The following is a 15,602-nucleotide window of genomic DNA, read 5'->3' on the forward strand; positions in this document are numbered from 1 at the left end:
GTGTTATATAGTGAACTCTGAAGACCGTGTTTTGTATATTGAGCCCAGAGGTCTGTGCAGTGTGCAATAAATCAATGACCTCTGCTGCAGAGACAACTCAGGAGGGCCATTTTTCATAGAGATAGGAACAGGAGGGGATGAGCAAAAAGCAGTTCTCAAAGGGATAACATAATGTTACCACCTTCCTCAACTACAAAAAAAGAGTGTACCTCACAGTTTGTGGTTTGAATCTACAGATTTATATTGTCTGCTGGATGAAGATTGGATGGATTTGTTCCTAACATAGTATTTTTTTTTACTAACTGTCTATGCTGAGTTGATACTATACAGTATATATAGTTACTGTATGTAAACATTCAACCAGTAGAATAGAAACAGTATATTTCCCTTCCTATGTGACAGCAGGCCACTCTAATAGTCATTAGAAAGATGAATTATGTTAAAACCTTGTATGTTTGGCATCTTGTATGTACGAGTTCCTAACTGTCCATGTTCACTGTTTATGGATCAGGAGGTGGATTATTGTCAAATTGCCAACAGACAGGTAACATTGACAGTCCAATGGACCTGAGCTAACACCAACTGAGATATTGAGTGAGGGGAATCAACCAAAACTGTTCAGAATCGCTAACTTCCCCTATGCATGATTTTGTTTCTGCTCCTCCAATTATGAACGAGGAACCTATCGTATTGTAGGTTCTCAAAGCGTGTAAAGACCAATTGTTTATGTAGTGTTTTAAGAATAGAGGACCCTTTCTCTCACCCTCTTCCTCCCTTTAGTTCCTCTAGTAGCCAATTGTTTCCCATTTTTACATTTAATTAAATTGCGCATTCCATCAAAATCCGTTGTTCATGTGACTCAGTGACTCAGTGCAGCAAAATGTTGTACGCAGAAAGTAAATCACCTGCAACTGCCAGTTTGTTCTTATATTAAAATTGAAAAGGCCCAAATTGTTTCATATTACATTATTCCTTATCAAACAAGTACATGGTTTATTAATCTGACAACAAAGATTTTTAAATGACACCTGCTGTAAACGCATGCTTAACTTCTGAGAATTATTCGGTGGGCTGAAAACACATTACTAGTTACAAAGCAGCAGTAACTATGATGTGAAATGTTTCTTTAGTTTATAAGTAATATTAGGCTGTCAGTACTGTAACAAGCTTCTTGGCCTTAGAAAATCCTCCTGGACCAGTCAGAAATGAATGTCCTTTGGCCAATACCCTCATGTTACTACCCCTCTAATTTGTCTGTTTATTGTAGGGTATGGTGCCGGTGCTACAGCTCCTCTAACTCCTCAACAAGGTACTGATGAATGTTTTCTATTTTAAAAACCCACCCAGACATGACATCACATTTTTCTGTCGAGGTTTTCAAATTGATGTGTGACTGACCTCAGTTTCCTCTCTGTCCTAAATTCACTCATTTCTTCACTGACTTTCGTGTCAGATTATTTGGAGATTACACTAGGGTAACAGAACATTGAGTGCTAGTCAGTGCAGATTGCGAGCGGAGCGTCATTTAATCTTCTTTTTATTTAGCATGGAAGATTATTGTCAGTGGGATTACAGTAGTTCAGGAGAAAACATGGTTTCTTAGATAACTGCACCAGCTAGTTTAGAAAGCATTATGTGACTTGGAGATTGTAATAGGTCTTTAGGGCACCTTAAATATCTGAGCAAAATCCATCATCCACCCGAATCCCAAATATTAATGGATACTTGTACTCAGCACATGTGGCTATAATGACTTTGCCAAAATGCTCTTGACTAATGAGTGCACTTGAAACATTAACATACAAATGATGTGGAAACACCTCCCAAGACACAAACATGTAACAGTACTGCTAACATTTTTCTCCACATTTGTTTCAGCCAAAGCTGCCAAATATGGACCACTCCAAAGCTTTCTAGGAGGTGCTGGAGGAGGAGGCTATAGAGGTAGGAATCTATTGTGAGCCCTCTGTGACATGCTTGCGTGTAAAAAGGGCTATACAAATAAATTTGATTTGATTTGATTTGACTCTTGGTAGCAAGGTAGTTGCATTTTGTTCAACTGATTTCTCATCCCAAATGCTCCCAAACTATGCCCTATGAAGTCAATGAGTTTGCAGTTTAGGTAACACGTGTTTTGAGCTTAAATATATGTTTTTGAAAAGGTTAGTTTTCAGCATCCAGTCGGTAAAAGTCATACCGACTGAATGCTGCCAAATTACAATTTGTGAGTTGTAACAATCCTCCCCTAATGTATATGCACCTTACAGGAGGAGTTCCTGGATGCCAAGGCAAATACTGTGGGAGGAGGAAGTAGAACACCTCTCGTGATGCAAAGTGACCTCAAGCAGCATTGGTGCTACTGCAGGATCTAGAATGTACATTTTAAATGCAAAACTCCCCCATTGGTATGGAAAGATATTTTGTACTTATTTGACATAAGCATTGTTTTTTTACCAACCCAGACTTTGTGCACACGTTGGGTGTGACCAGTATTATAGATTGTGCCTTTATCATTATAATGGTTGTTCATCGGCTGTTATAATGTCTGTCATGCTCCCCATTCAGTAGTACTCTACAGTCCTCCTATATTTACCACTGTCTATGTGGGGTTATAGGACAAAGTGTATATGTGCATGTTGTGTGCTTGTATGTGGGTATGTGTGTGTGTTTCCATAGATATTGCGAGAATGTGAACAAATCCCTTCCTTTACTTGACTGTGCCAGCAGGCAGCGAGGTCCTCTGTATGCAGACAGTTGTCATTTTAAAACTCCCGCTCACTGCAGTCTCAGTGGACTCACTGCCGCCAGTGTAGTGTCTACTGTACATACGGCATGTTCCACTGTTAAGGATTCATGATACTAATAAGTCAAAGGGTTGAGCTCCCAGAAGCATGTAAAAGTATTGATAAACTTCGGCCACTTTCAGGACTGCCTCTGGATCCATATTATGACTGCTGCTATTTCTAGCCCTGGGTAGATTTCAGCAGGGAGAGTGGGTAGTTTTCATGCTGCCCATCTGTTACCAGTAACTTTGCCAATTTTCATTTTAAGTGCCACGGTTAAGTATTCCTCAGAACCTTACCTCCATGTTTCCAAACTTGTAGAGTATGAAGAGCATTATAGCTTTGAACATGGTAAGATGATGACAATCCAAATGTGTTCGATAACACATTCATCATGTAGGTTTTAGCTGTGTAATGATCCATATAGTGTTGGTCTTTACTCCATTTCTTTTGTGTTTTTAGTTCAAAGTATGTCACAGTAAAAATAAATAAAAAATAACTAATATGTTGTTTGTACATTATGTATGTATGAAGTGCCAATGTATTTTTGGCTACAGTATGTTAGTCAGATTATATCTTTAGTCATTGTAGTTTCCCATACTGCAATTTGTCTCATTAAAATTTGAAAGGTATTTGTACCATTCAATACTTACAAAGTTATCATCACGACTTCTCTAAAATATGACAAAAACAGTCATGATGATTTTTTGACATGCTTTCCATATGCATTTATTCATTCTTGAGAACTGTAATACTGTATAACAGCTTTTTGTGTGAGTTTGTGTGTATATTCTACATGATGTAGGGGTGAGCTTCAATGGGATTGAATTCGTTTATATTGAAGAAAGCCCACTGACCAAAAATATATCTGCTTTGTTACAAAATTCTCCCACGTCTTTCCTGTATGTGTACTGTATTTTGTAATTGGACTCTCACTCGCTTCGGTTCTTATAATCGGTGCTGTTGATGAACTGCCTGTGAGCCGTACTGGTTTAGATTGTGTCCTCTGTGCCATGGGACATTATTCATCTTATTTAAACAAAAAGGAGGAATTGTGGGGGTTTGCACTTTTTATTTCCACAACGCACATGTGACAAATTTCCGGAAATCCTGGCATTTATTTGCTTTATTGAATAACAAAATAAAATGTTTAAGGAAAATATACTTCATTGTCTCACATGTTCAATTGTTTTATGGACAATCTTTGCTAGTTAAAAGCATATCTTTGTCAACAGTTGTTCCCCTTGATTGGTTTATATAGCCATTGACATTAGGGCATTATAATAATAATAATAATAATAATAGTATAATAAAATAGTAATAAAACTATAGTTTGATAGTTATTAATTGTTCCATTCGTTTTGGAACTGAAGGTATGCCAATTCATATTCTCATAGTTAATATACTAAATATATCTGACCAACATTGTCATTGTAATTGACTGCTCGTGTACCTAGTAGTGGTGAATTTAAGACATACAAATAGTTAAGCATAAGTTTACTGATTATAGAATGGGTGCATTGCGCATCCTCTGAACTCTGCGTATGCTGCGCAGACGAATTTTCATGCATTTTCCAGGGATTGTTGTCGTTTGGCCAACCTATAAATTCCATTCCCTAGCATCTTCAATGGTTCATTGGCCCATCCTCTGCAAATGAATCGCCGCATATCCTCCAAGGCAGTATCAAGCTGTGAGCGAGGATAAACGTAACCAACTCTCACGACTGCTGGGCTGTGGTCGGAGTCTGAGACCGGTTATCTGTTCATCAGAGCTCTCACGGAGCTCCGGGTCGGAAAGTGAATGAGGTTGATGCTGCTCTGTTGTACCTGGAAGGACGAACGCATGGGAGAGGAGGAAGGTGAGTTCAAGTTTTATCTATCCACGCAGTTGTACAAAAATAAATAGCATCGGTTGTCTTCTGGCATGTGTCAGGGCGGGATGCTTAGTAAGCGCATCTCAATACTTGATGCTCCAGCTAATAACCTATTATTTTTCTCATTCCTCGTACAAGTAGCCTAATAATTGAGAGTCAGAAGAGGCAATGTCATACTATCTTCCGAATGTTCCCTTTAACCTTGTTGTACAGCAAAACCCAAACTGGTTTTCTGTCGGAGATAGCATTCAGACTGACAACACTGCATAATAACACGAAAGAGGCTGCTGCTCTAATAAATCTCAAATGAACGATATCAAACAAACCCTTACCCAATTCATTGTACTGTATTGATATGTCGTAACAACAGCGTTTGTGAATTTATAACAATAATTTCCAAAGTTTAAAAGAGAAACACTTGCTAAAGGCAATCAGTCGTCATTCACAGTCGTCACTCTGGCCAGCAGGTTTCCAGTGAAAAGTAAGGTAGGCCTTATGAGTTCGTTTAAGTAGCATTTAGTTCGAATAGCTGATTTCTTTATAATATAAAATGTAACTTGTCTAAAATACCTTTTGGTTATTTTTAGGTTCAGGTTTATGTTTTTGTTTTCCCATAAAAAAAACTCAACAACTGTATTTTGTATTTTCTGAAAATCACAAAGTCTATGACTAGACTGATACAAGCCCAAAGGTTGACTGTCACCATTTGTCAGAACTGAGTGAACATGATAGATAACTCTTAACTCCTGACTGCTGACTCTGTGTGTGTCAGGGTGTGATGGATCTCAATCTGGCACTAGTGAGGGATCACTGGTCACCAGGGAGCCCAGAACTGTCAGAGAGAGGCACCAATAATGGTGGACAAAGACATTAGGGCAGACTGGATATGTTGGTCTGGAAAATCAATAAAACTACTCCAGCAAGACTGTCTCTTTGAACCATTAGGCAAATGAGCCAGTGCTAGTTGGTGAGAGCCAGAATGGCAATTCCAGTTGGATGTTTAATTCTCATTTGAGAATATTTTAAGTACACTGCACTGCAGCAGTTATTTCTTTTAGAACTGTTCCATTTAGAACTTTAAATACAATTGTCCAAATTAATATTTGCACTTCATACAGCAGAGCACAATGTTCAGTGATCGGGCTAAGCCATGTCTTCCTTGATTTGCATCATTTTGTTTTAATTTGACAAAGTACATAGGCCTACTGTACTAACCACCAACCACTATTAAAAGATGCAAAGGGTGCACAACACTACACTTCAAGCACTGAAAACTACCACATTACTCAAAGTGTCCCATAGTCCCGTTATCCATGATGGGCCAATGTTGATTACCAAACATAGGCCTAACTGAAAAATTGGTCATTTCAGGAAAACTATTTTTAGATGTCGGATACTTTGTTGATTGACACTAGTTGACTCACTTTTCTCCCTAGCCAGCTTTAGTTTTATACACTGCAAAGAAAATGGTTATTGGAGTAAAAAACCTTAGATCATGTATTTAGGAGTGATATAGTTCCACTGGCAAGAACCTATGTCATCAGTACTGATCAATTATTTAGTGAAGGGGTTAAAATACATTGAAATGAAACCAAAACGAAACGTTTCTTCTATACTTGTGTAATTAGTTGATGGCCTCTTCCATAAATGTACCATATTATTCTGTGTTTGTGTGTGCGTGTTTGTCCTTCAGCTGGCGGAAGCTTGCCCGTGTGCGCAGGATGCAGACTGAGGATCTATGACAAGCAGTACCTCCAGGCCCTCAACACTGACTGGCACACAGTCTGCTTCAAGTGAGTGTAGCAGTAACCCTTAAGTGGGCAATTCTTATAACTGGGTTACAGTCTTCCATTTTTATGTATTTGTCACTGCATACCTACTCAACTGGTGTTGTCAACCATAGGCTCATAATTCAGTGAAAACCTCACTCTTACCCAACACATACCCATTCTGCTTACTTTACCCTCATCGGTTAACCTTGAGTTCCAGTCTAACATGATATCTGCCCTTGAGCTAGCTAGGAATGCTCACTGACCTAGTCAGTTCATTTAACACGGACTGAACAAGTGGCTTTTCAGATGTCCAACAAATCTCTGAGTGAGCCCAGCACCTTGTACAATACTGTGCCTTTAGTAGACAGTGCAGTGCCTGACTAAATCGATGTGTGCTTAGGAGTAGTCTTTGAACATGGTAAGTGCACGTGTGCAGTTTTCTTTTTCAATCAATTTGTCACCTACCCCTTTAATGTCTGGGATAGCTTAAAGGAAACCACTCTCCCTATTTTCCTTTTTCTTCAACTAAATTTCAGGGGAAAAGGGAAATAACTCGCTTACAGCATAAAAAAGAGTTCACTTTGTTTTTGTGTTTGTGGTCATGACCCAAGTTTATTTTTTGGGTGAGAAGCTCTCCTGTCATTTGTTATTTATTTCTCAATATCCCATCAAGCCTTGTGTTTGCTCAGCTGTTTTTTGGTCACTGTGATGGAAAGACTGGTGCCAAACCTACATGACTCATCTTGGCATGCAAGTGAGCTCAGTGTCTTTAGTGTCTGTTGAGTTTACTGTGCAGTATACACCATTATAATTCTTTGAGTGGACAAATTAGGTAGGAAAATCCTTCAATGAAAATACATAAAACGTCAGTGACGCAGTCTTGCGGTTTGCGCAAATGATCCCCACTTTCATTGAATTAGAGAGGTGCATGCTGAGGGTAAAAGTGGAAGAGAGAAGAGAACATGGGGAGAGAAAGATGTGTAAATCAATTAGGACCAGCTCTGTAAAGCATCCCTTACAGTACCACTCTCTTCAACCACTCTAGTTCATTCAATAATACAGTGCTAGTTCGGTTTCTACTTCATACATATAGACACAAACGCACACACAAACCACAATTTCAACCCTGAAACCTCATACCAGTCTCAGTGACCCCCTGGAAGTTCTCTCATAACACACACTTTTGGCTTGTAGTCAAACTCTCTGTTTCCAATTCAGCCGATTAGTTATATTCCTGCATGGGAGAAGAATTCTAGATTGACTAACAGGAGTCTGCTGAATGCCTTTTTGTTTGAGTCTGGACCCATTTTCAATGTGAGAAGACAACACACAGCCTCAAGGTTGACATCATACTCAGTAAATGGTTCAACAACCCAATGTTAGCAATTAGCACGCCACAGGCGTGATATGGACTGTGTCATCGGTTGCAGTCTGCTCACCATCATTGTTCGGTGTAGAAATGACCAACAAACAGGAAGATAAGTGCTGCTGAGCCTCACTCTTTTAGAAATCTGTCATTTTTTACTTGACTGTCCTAACTCAGATGGTTCATGGCTAATTCATCCACTGGTCTCAATCCTTTCTCAGTTTGCCTCCTGTTACTGTATGCTCCCCTGACAATTGCTGTTACTCATTGCCAGCAGTTTATGAATGGTAGGAGTTTTAGTGCTGAGTAAAGAGTTTAAGACAAGTTTAGTCTCCTGAATTGGAGTTTGGGGCAGTGAGTTGCACCCAAAGTGACCTTATTAGGGTGTGTGTGTGTGTGCGCACGCGCGCGTTTGTGTAGACTATTGTATGTGTGGACAAGTAGTACTGCCGATTGGGACCATAAACAACTGACACATTGATTTAGTTTACCATCTCAAATCTCCCAGAGTGCTCTCTGTCAATGTCGTGGCAGAAGATGAATAAACACATTGTGGCGAGAGATGTTTGAAGTAAATTACATTGTGCACTGTTGTGCACTGTACATGACAGGATGCTTGTGAATTTGCTCATCCTGCTAGTGTTTATCATTGTTTGGTTTGGTAGTGGTAAATTAAACCAGCTATGTTAAATGACCAATTTAATAGCCAATGGTTATTATCCCTCCAGCAGAGATTACATTTTAGTCGACCGATACATTTACCTAACAACTGGTCCCACCAAAAACCCATGCCCTTGTGAGTAAAAGCAGCACATACTGTGGAGACATTACAGTGTCAACCTCTGCCAAGTGATCTAGATTTGATGGAACGACAATGAAGGTGAGGAAGATGTTTGCGCTTTTGATTGCAAAACCGTTGTTAATACTGATAAGCCAATTAAGAGGACACGGAGAATGTATTAACTGACACAGCTTTTTTGTCTTTTAACCTCCCAAAAAACCCATGGGAGCTCCTGTGTATTAATAGGATTTTGTTGTTGTTCTTATGTAATAGCCCCTCCCTCTTTCTTCACACTTTCTCCCTGTTCCTCCCCGCTCTCCCCCTCTCTCTTTCACACTTTAACACGTCTCTCTCTCACCCTTCGTCCCTCCCTCCCTCTGCAGGCTGTCTAACCTGGTTTTCCAAACACAGGCAAAAGATGAAATCAGTTATTCTTACTCAGAGTAAATCTCATTGAGATGAATTATTACTCTGTCAGTAGCCATTTCATGCATCTGTTATTATATCTCTTTGAAAATGAAATATTTTTCTGAAATCTCAAGTGATAATGTAGCCATTTTGGTTTTCCATGACGTGGGCTCTGTGTTGGCCAGCTCGTGGTTGTCCTCGTGGGGGACATCCTTCTGGGTCCTTTGTGTGCAGGGGAAGTTACTTCACAGGCCTCAGTGCTTGAATTGCATTAGAGACTTTCAGTGCTGGACTTTAGAAACGGGGGGATTTGAGAAGGACATGTGGGTCACTAGGGAGAGTTGAGGAGGCATTGGGGTTTTTGTCCGCTGTGTGTGTGTGCGCGTGTGTGTGGCATTTGATCCGCCGCTAATGCTATGCGTACAATATGGGAAGCAAGAGTCTTTATCTCTGAGTGTGTGAGTGTCTTGGTGTGAGAGTGTACAGATGGGCCAATGAAACAGCCACATCTGGCCACTCTTCGATATGAACCAAGGACTCTGTTGGGTGCCCAGAGGGGGGTAGTGTGCTATGTATTAAATTCTGTGCGGGTGTTTAATGTGTGCGTGTGTGTGCCTTTTGCGTGTTTGCGCTCTGGTGTGACTGTTGGCAGAGTATATTCAAGCAAGCATATTCTATTGCATGTGGGTGTGTGTCTTGAAGGGGAAGAAGTTGTTACTCTTTCACATGACCAAGTGCTGGATGTCATCCACCTGAGCCCAGTGTGGGACTGCAGGGTTTCACTTCACCCTCCTTCTGTCCCCGCATACCGTCAACCACTAATACCGTATGCACAGACTGAATGTCAAACAGATACCAAGGCCATTATTATCGCCAATACCAAATGGCTATAGCTTTCCCAGATTGAACTCATGAAGCCTTCTGTTACAAAATTCCCTGTCTGGAAAATGGAAGTAATAGTTTTCTGACCCAGTTCCAGATTCCTTGGGGAGGGGGATTTACATGGAAATTGTGGGTGGTGGGGTGGGGGGATGAGGGTGGTGTGGGGTAAAGGGGTGTTAAAACAGCTTTCTCTCCAGCTGGTGACTTCTACGGAAAATTGGCAAAAAATTGCCCACGTCCCCTAGTCCCTACTACCAATGCAGGAAAAATGGGCTTAACATTGAAAGAGCAAAAGGCTCTTCAGTCGCTATTTTATATTCCTTCCGAACTAATCACTTATTGCAGGGATAGCAGTTAAAGCAGTCAAAATGAAAAGGTAGAACAATGGGGTAGAGAGAGAAGCACAGAGTTAATTGTAGAAAATTGTCATTCCCAGGGGTGAAAGTATATGTCCTGTTTTCAAAGAATGGCAGCAATAGAGGCTTCATGGGAAAATACTCTGACGGGCTCCTATTGGTCGGTTGCCCTTCGGACTCTGACAGTGTGAGGCTGGACCCTGTCAACCCTGCACTCAAGCAAGCACCATGGGAAGTTGACTAAGTACTCCCTGAACCCAGCTAGTAGGTGCATTTAGAAAGTTATTTTTGCTTTATTTGTTTTTTGCTTAACGGATAAAAAGCTATTAAGGCAATTTATTTATAACCACACTCACGAACATCAATGATAGAGTTTAGTTTACGCACTCTGCACTCGGCCAGTTGGACAAGGGCTGATGGAATTAAATTATGCTGGAAGGATTCTTCTCAAATTGCTGTTTTTATATGCTTCTTAGATATGCTCCTTAGTACTCCTAATTAGGGGTGTAATGATACACTCAGCTCACGATACAATACGTATCACGATACTGGGTGTACGATACAATACGTATCACGATATTTAGATTTCTGTTTAAAATAAGTTCAAAAGATTTATGTGAATGCAATGAATGCACGCATGATGCAGGTGCAGAGTCGGTCGCACGCTGGTAGCTCAACCAATAGGATCAAACGGATGTCATATTGTAAAAATATTGCCATAACTCTACGATACATATTGTAAAAATGTAGTATTGCGATATATTGTTCCAAGATATATTGTTCCACCCCTAATCTACAAATTATCAGGTTGTTCATTGTGACCAAAAGAACACAGAAAAGAACACACATGATGGCAGGACAGACTCTTTGCATGTTAGGAGAGGGGGTACACATTATATCAGGTGAAAAACGGCCTGATATAATGTGTATCCCCTCTGTAACTCATCTGGTAGACAGCAAAGGTTACAGAGGGGATACACATTATATCAGGTGAAAAAACTGCATGATATAATGTTTATCCCCTCTGTAACTTTTGCTTGAAAAGAGCAGACATCTCCACATAGTAGTCAGTTCTTCTATAGGCAGCAGTTAGGCCTAAATTGTCGATGCTTTTAACAAGCATCATTTTACTTGTTGATTTTGGTGCCCAACCCCTGTGCTTCAGGTCTGCAGGTTTTTCTTGCTGCAGTACAGTGCAGATGCAGGTCTTCTGTCTTACGTCGTTAACTGGCTCTGGTCCTGTGAACACCTTGGCCCACTCGCTCTCCAGCCCCTAAGGGCTAACAAATGGATAGCAGGTTCTAGTCTCAGCAATTTGGTAATTCTGCAAGTCATTAAAAGTATTCACTGTTGCTATAGTGTGCATGTTGCTTACCTCTGCATGGTGCTACATGTTTCACATGGATCATACTCACACTTGGATCACAGGATGTGAGTCATGCATTAAGTTAAATTGTTAATCGTGTACTGGCTGAAGATGGGAGAGATTTTGCAACAGAATAGACACACACTGTAGAATCTTAGGACAGAAAGAAAGACGTGTTTCTCAAGGTCAAGCACCAAAAGCTCAGTCTCCGACTGCCCTCGTCGATAAGAGATTCTTTTGACACATTCCTCTCTGCCTCTGCTGTGGCTACACCCTGACTCATATCTGCAGCTAGGATGTCTCCTCTGAAAAAAACACTGCATTATGAATAAGATGCTACTTCGATAGGGGAACATAGGCTTTCTTTACTAAGAGGTAAGACTTAAAGCTACAAGAAAAATTACAAAGGCGCGTATAGCATTCTGTTACTGTACAATTACCTAGATAAACGCTTAGTTCACACAAGGCTGTATGGCTTTTGAAGAAGTTTGTGGATAGAGAAAATGATTTTTCTTGTGAAAGAGGATTGTGTGCAGTTTGACAGCCACAATGAGTCAGCACATATGCAGTCAAGAAGAAAAAACACAGCTTAGTAAAACTGGCAGCATGCCAAGAGAAGGAGTGCAGGTGTTCCTGTAGAAAAGAGGGTTCAAGATACCCCTCTATGTCATCGACTGTGCCACAGTGCTAATGTTGTACGTAGTATGGTACAGTAACAATCTCATGCTAACGGTTAACAGTGGTACACATCCCTAGACAGCAGGACTAATCATGGCTTGAGAAGTAATTGTACAGGGTTCGGATTTTCAGTCACCTGGGGTGTCGTGACAGAGATGCAAAAGTGTTGACTTCCTCTATGAGAGTAGGGGGATTTCAAGTGTTTCAGATGGGAACTGAGAATCCAGAGCAACAGCAAAACTGCGTTGGGTGATCCGTAATCAGGAAACCAACTGGGAGAGGTATACAGGAGATCAGCTCAGTTACCATCCTCAGGACTATTCCAGTGCTCCGAAGATACAAATACGCTTTCATTCAAATCTGGTTTGAACTTTGAGGGGGAAAAAAAAGGCTCCTTCAAAAAGATCTTGAATCTTCAAAAGTAGACGTTTTTCTTCCTTATTTTCCTTCTTTTAATGTTTTGAAGAAAATGCTGCCTCGGCCTAACCCCTCGTCTGATGTGCTGAGGAGACACAGATTAAATCCTCGCAAAGGAGAATATCAGAGTCCTCGAATAAGGTTGGTAAACTGATACGGAAACAATGAAAGTAGGTTGAAAGGATCGAATCAGGAAATTAGCTCTTCCGTTTGCTAGCGGAGTTGATGCATCAGTGAAGTGGGCAGTATCATGTAGTATAGGAAATGTGTAGAACAGGTTACAGATATGGAGGTTCCCTGATTCTGCTGCAGCATGATGGTATATGCTGGTAAAGCGAGGGGGACTGAGGGCAGGAGGGAGGAATGAGGAGAAGGAAAGGGCAGGGCTGTGATGTTATGGGGTCGCGACCGCTCCCAAAGGAAGCTGAGAGCGAGGGCAAAGGACCGGAAACCAGTGGAAAGCAAATGAAAAAAACAAGAGGCCCCCAAATGCAGCTGCAGCGAAAAGAGAAACGGACAGAAAGAGGATGGGGGGAGGGCGGAGAGACGCATTCAGGGTTGTGTCACTGGTGGTGGTGGTGGTGTGTGGAGGTTTAGCTGCTCTTTACTCCTCTAGCTCTGTACCGTGGTGCCACTAACATGAGTTTGCTTCCTGGGTGTCACAATAAGGCCCTCTCTCTCATGGGAGACATGTCGCGAAGGGACCAACGCTATAGGAACCGCATCAGGGGAAAGAAGTAAGTTTGCTTCTTGATTATGAGCCATGAGCTTGGATGCTTGTAGTCTATCATACTCATAAGAAATATCCACCCTGTTGCTTGCCGTTTCCAACATTGTAATTGAATAATGGTGGAACTATTATAGGAGTTCTTTAGTGTCTGAACTTTACTGTTGTGTTGTTGCTTTTACACACTGTGGAACTGAAAGGAACTGTGTGCTACCGTGTAGAAAGCTGGTCATGTTCTCTTAACTACTATGATTTCCTGAGAGTGACAGTTAATGAGTTAGACTGGGTGTGAGGCCAGTCCCAGTTTTACTTCCTTCATTTAGTTCATCATTCGGTCGAGTAATAAAAGGCTGTAACTTCCAGTATATATACTTTATGTTAGCAGGTTATGTTTTGGCTGTGTCTTTTGGCCGTGTCTTTTGGCCGCGTAGTTCCCAGCATAGGTGTTTACCGTTATGCACTGTGTTTGCCTTCTTGTCTGTTTAGTCTGGTTCAGGAGAAGTGTGCACACACTCGTACACACTTGTCACAAAGCTCCTCCTCAGTTTGGCTGTCTCTCTAGTTTCTGACAGGCGACTTTGATCCTAACTGGACTTATCCCCCCCCCCCTCTATTTGACAGCAACTTCCAGCTTGAGAAACATACTGCACTGACATTTGCAGCTTCCGTTTGTACTCTGTCAGTGTGTATGAGAGATACCAAGCTAACATTTCCTGTCCAATTTGCATTGCCCAGCAAGGGGGTCTGAAAAGAATCTTCAGAGCATGTACACCTTGATTGGAGGTAATAGCAGTGTGAGCTGTATTGTTGTTTTGTCTTTTGCAGTAAATAGGGCACTAGTTATGGAGTATTATAGATTCCCTACACCCCACAGCAGGATTTAGTTTAGTTTTTTTGTGCAACCATTTTGGTGCTTGTGGTAAACACATTCCCCTCTGTGTTCAGTCTAAGCTTGCTCTCTTTGTTACATGTTTATGCCTTGTGTGTCAGTAGATAGGCATGTTGCTTAATGCCAGGCAACCAATCTTGGAGAAATTGTTCTTCGAAAGTTGCCCCTCTTAAAAAGAAAGCTGTAAATTGTGTTTTCCATGGTTTTATAGATCCCAATGGTGAACCGTGCAGCTTATTTGGTATGTTCAGGACACTGAATTGTCATTCAAAGTGTAAGCTTACAGCTTATGTCATACTTGCGTGTACAGTCGTGTCCACAAGTTTTGGCAATGACAAATGTGTTTTGAAGAGTTTGCTGGTTCAGTATTTGAGGAAAATGATTTCACATGCAGAATACTGGAATACAATAAGGCACATTTCATTTTTTTTAAAGCTTTTTGGGGGCGAACATTTTCAATATATGCAAATAGTCCCCTCTTTTACAGCAGTCAATCTGCTCTTAAAATCCAATCAGAATGATAGAGTGATTTCACCTGGCTAGAACTAGTTCACACTTTCCCCTGTGCTAATGATATGACTTACTGAAATTGTGTTAGCAGTCATTTTATGCCAAGGCCCAGCAAGCTTTGCAAACACAAAATGTATCTCGCTCCCAATACTTTTGGCCATGACTGTACTATACAGATGTGGGAATCAGTTGGTGTTGCAGTATACCAATACTTTATAAAAACGTTATGCAGACTAGCCAGCCATGGACAGAAGTTCACATGCTGTGTGATTCAATCTGATGAAGCAACAGCTTTTCCTGTGCTTGGTCTCAGGTATGTCTGTTCCCATCAAAGCAGATTACCCTTAATATCCAGCTGCTACTGTAGTTGACAATGAAAAGCAGAACCGGGTAGCGTAGCTATGTGGGCTTGTGATTGGCAGGTGGCTGGCGGCCTGATCAGCCAGGGAACTTAACATCCCTGTATTGATGGGATTAAATCTCCTCGTTTATTTCTTTCATTTCACATCCTTGACTCACTGTTTCATCTTTGTCCTGGCGGAGCAGACGGCTGCGCTGCGTTAATGAATTGTTGTTCAGGGTGGATTTGTTTGGCAGAGACTGTTTAAGGGGGATGGAGGGATGATGGACGGGGCAATATTGCTTCCCTGTTCTCTCCTTCGTTCTTCTCCTCCTCCACCCCTGTTTTTCTCCCCTTGTCCTTCAGCTGCTCATAGAGGTCAGAGACACCTCTCCCATTTTCCCCCCCGAATTCTAGCAGGCTCTAGCCTGTAGTTCATGTTGTGATTTACTT

At 41.2% G+C, this 15,602-nt stretch overlaps 2 protein-coding genes across 3 annotated transcripts in view; both read left to right on the forward strand.

Annotated features, from left to right (window-relative positions):
* elna (elastin a) overlaps positions 1-2,449 on the forward strand; it is a 43,770-nt gene extending 41,321 nt beyond the window's left edge. Inside the window, exons 57-59 of the mRNA XM_062473452.1 lie at positions 1,268-1,309; positions 1,879-1,944; positions 2,268-2,449. Coding sequence (XP_062329436.1) covers positions 1,268-1,309; positions 1,879-1,944; positions 2,268-2,314 — 155 coding nt within the window. The 3' untranslated portion in view covers positions 2,315-2,449. The remainder of the gene's footprint in view (positions 1-1,267; positions 1,310-1,878; positions 1,945-2,267) is intronic.
* A 2,018-nt stretch (positions 2,450-4,467) lies between these two features.
* limk1a (LIM domain kinase 1a) overlaps positions 4,468-15,602 on the forward strand; it is a 41,867-nt gene continuing 30,732 nt past the window's right edge. Inside the window, exons 1-2 of one of the 2 annotated variants that reach the window (XM_062473559.1) lie at positions 4,468-4,642; positions 6,351-6,450. In XM_062473559.1, the coding sequence (XP_062329543.1) occupies positions 4,585-4,642; positions 6,351-6,450 (158 nt within the window). In that variant the 5' untranslated portion in view covers positions 4,468-4,584. Of the gene's footprint in view, positions 4,643-6,350; positions 6,451-13,236; positions 13,421-15,602 lie in introns of those variants that run through there. The other variant, XM_062473560.1, reaches the window with a different exon arrangement.

Source organism: Osmerus eperlanus, chromosome 11 (assembly GCF_963692335.1).
Source record: "Osmerus eperlanus chromosome 11, fOsmEpe2.1, whole genome shotgun sequence".
Taxonomy (NCBI): domain Eukaryota; kingdom Metazoa; phylum Chordata; class Actinopteri; order Osmeriformes; family Osmeridae; genus Osmerus; species Osmerus eperlanus.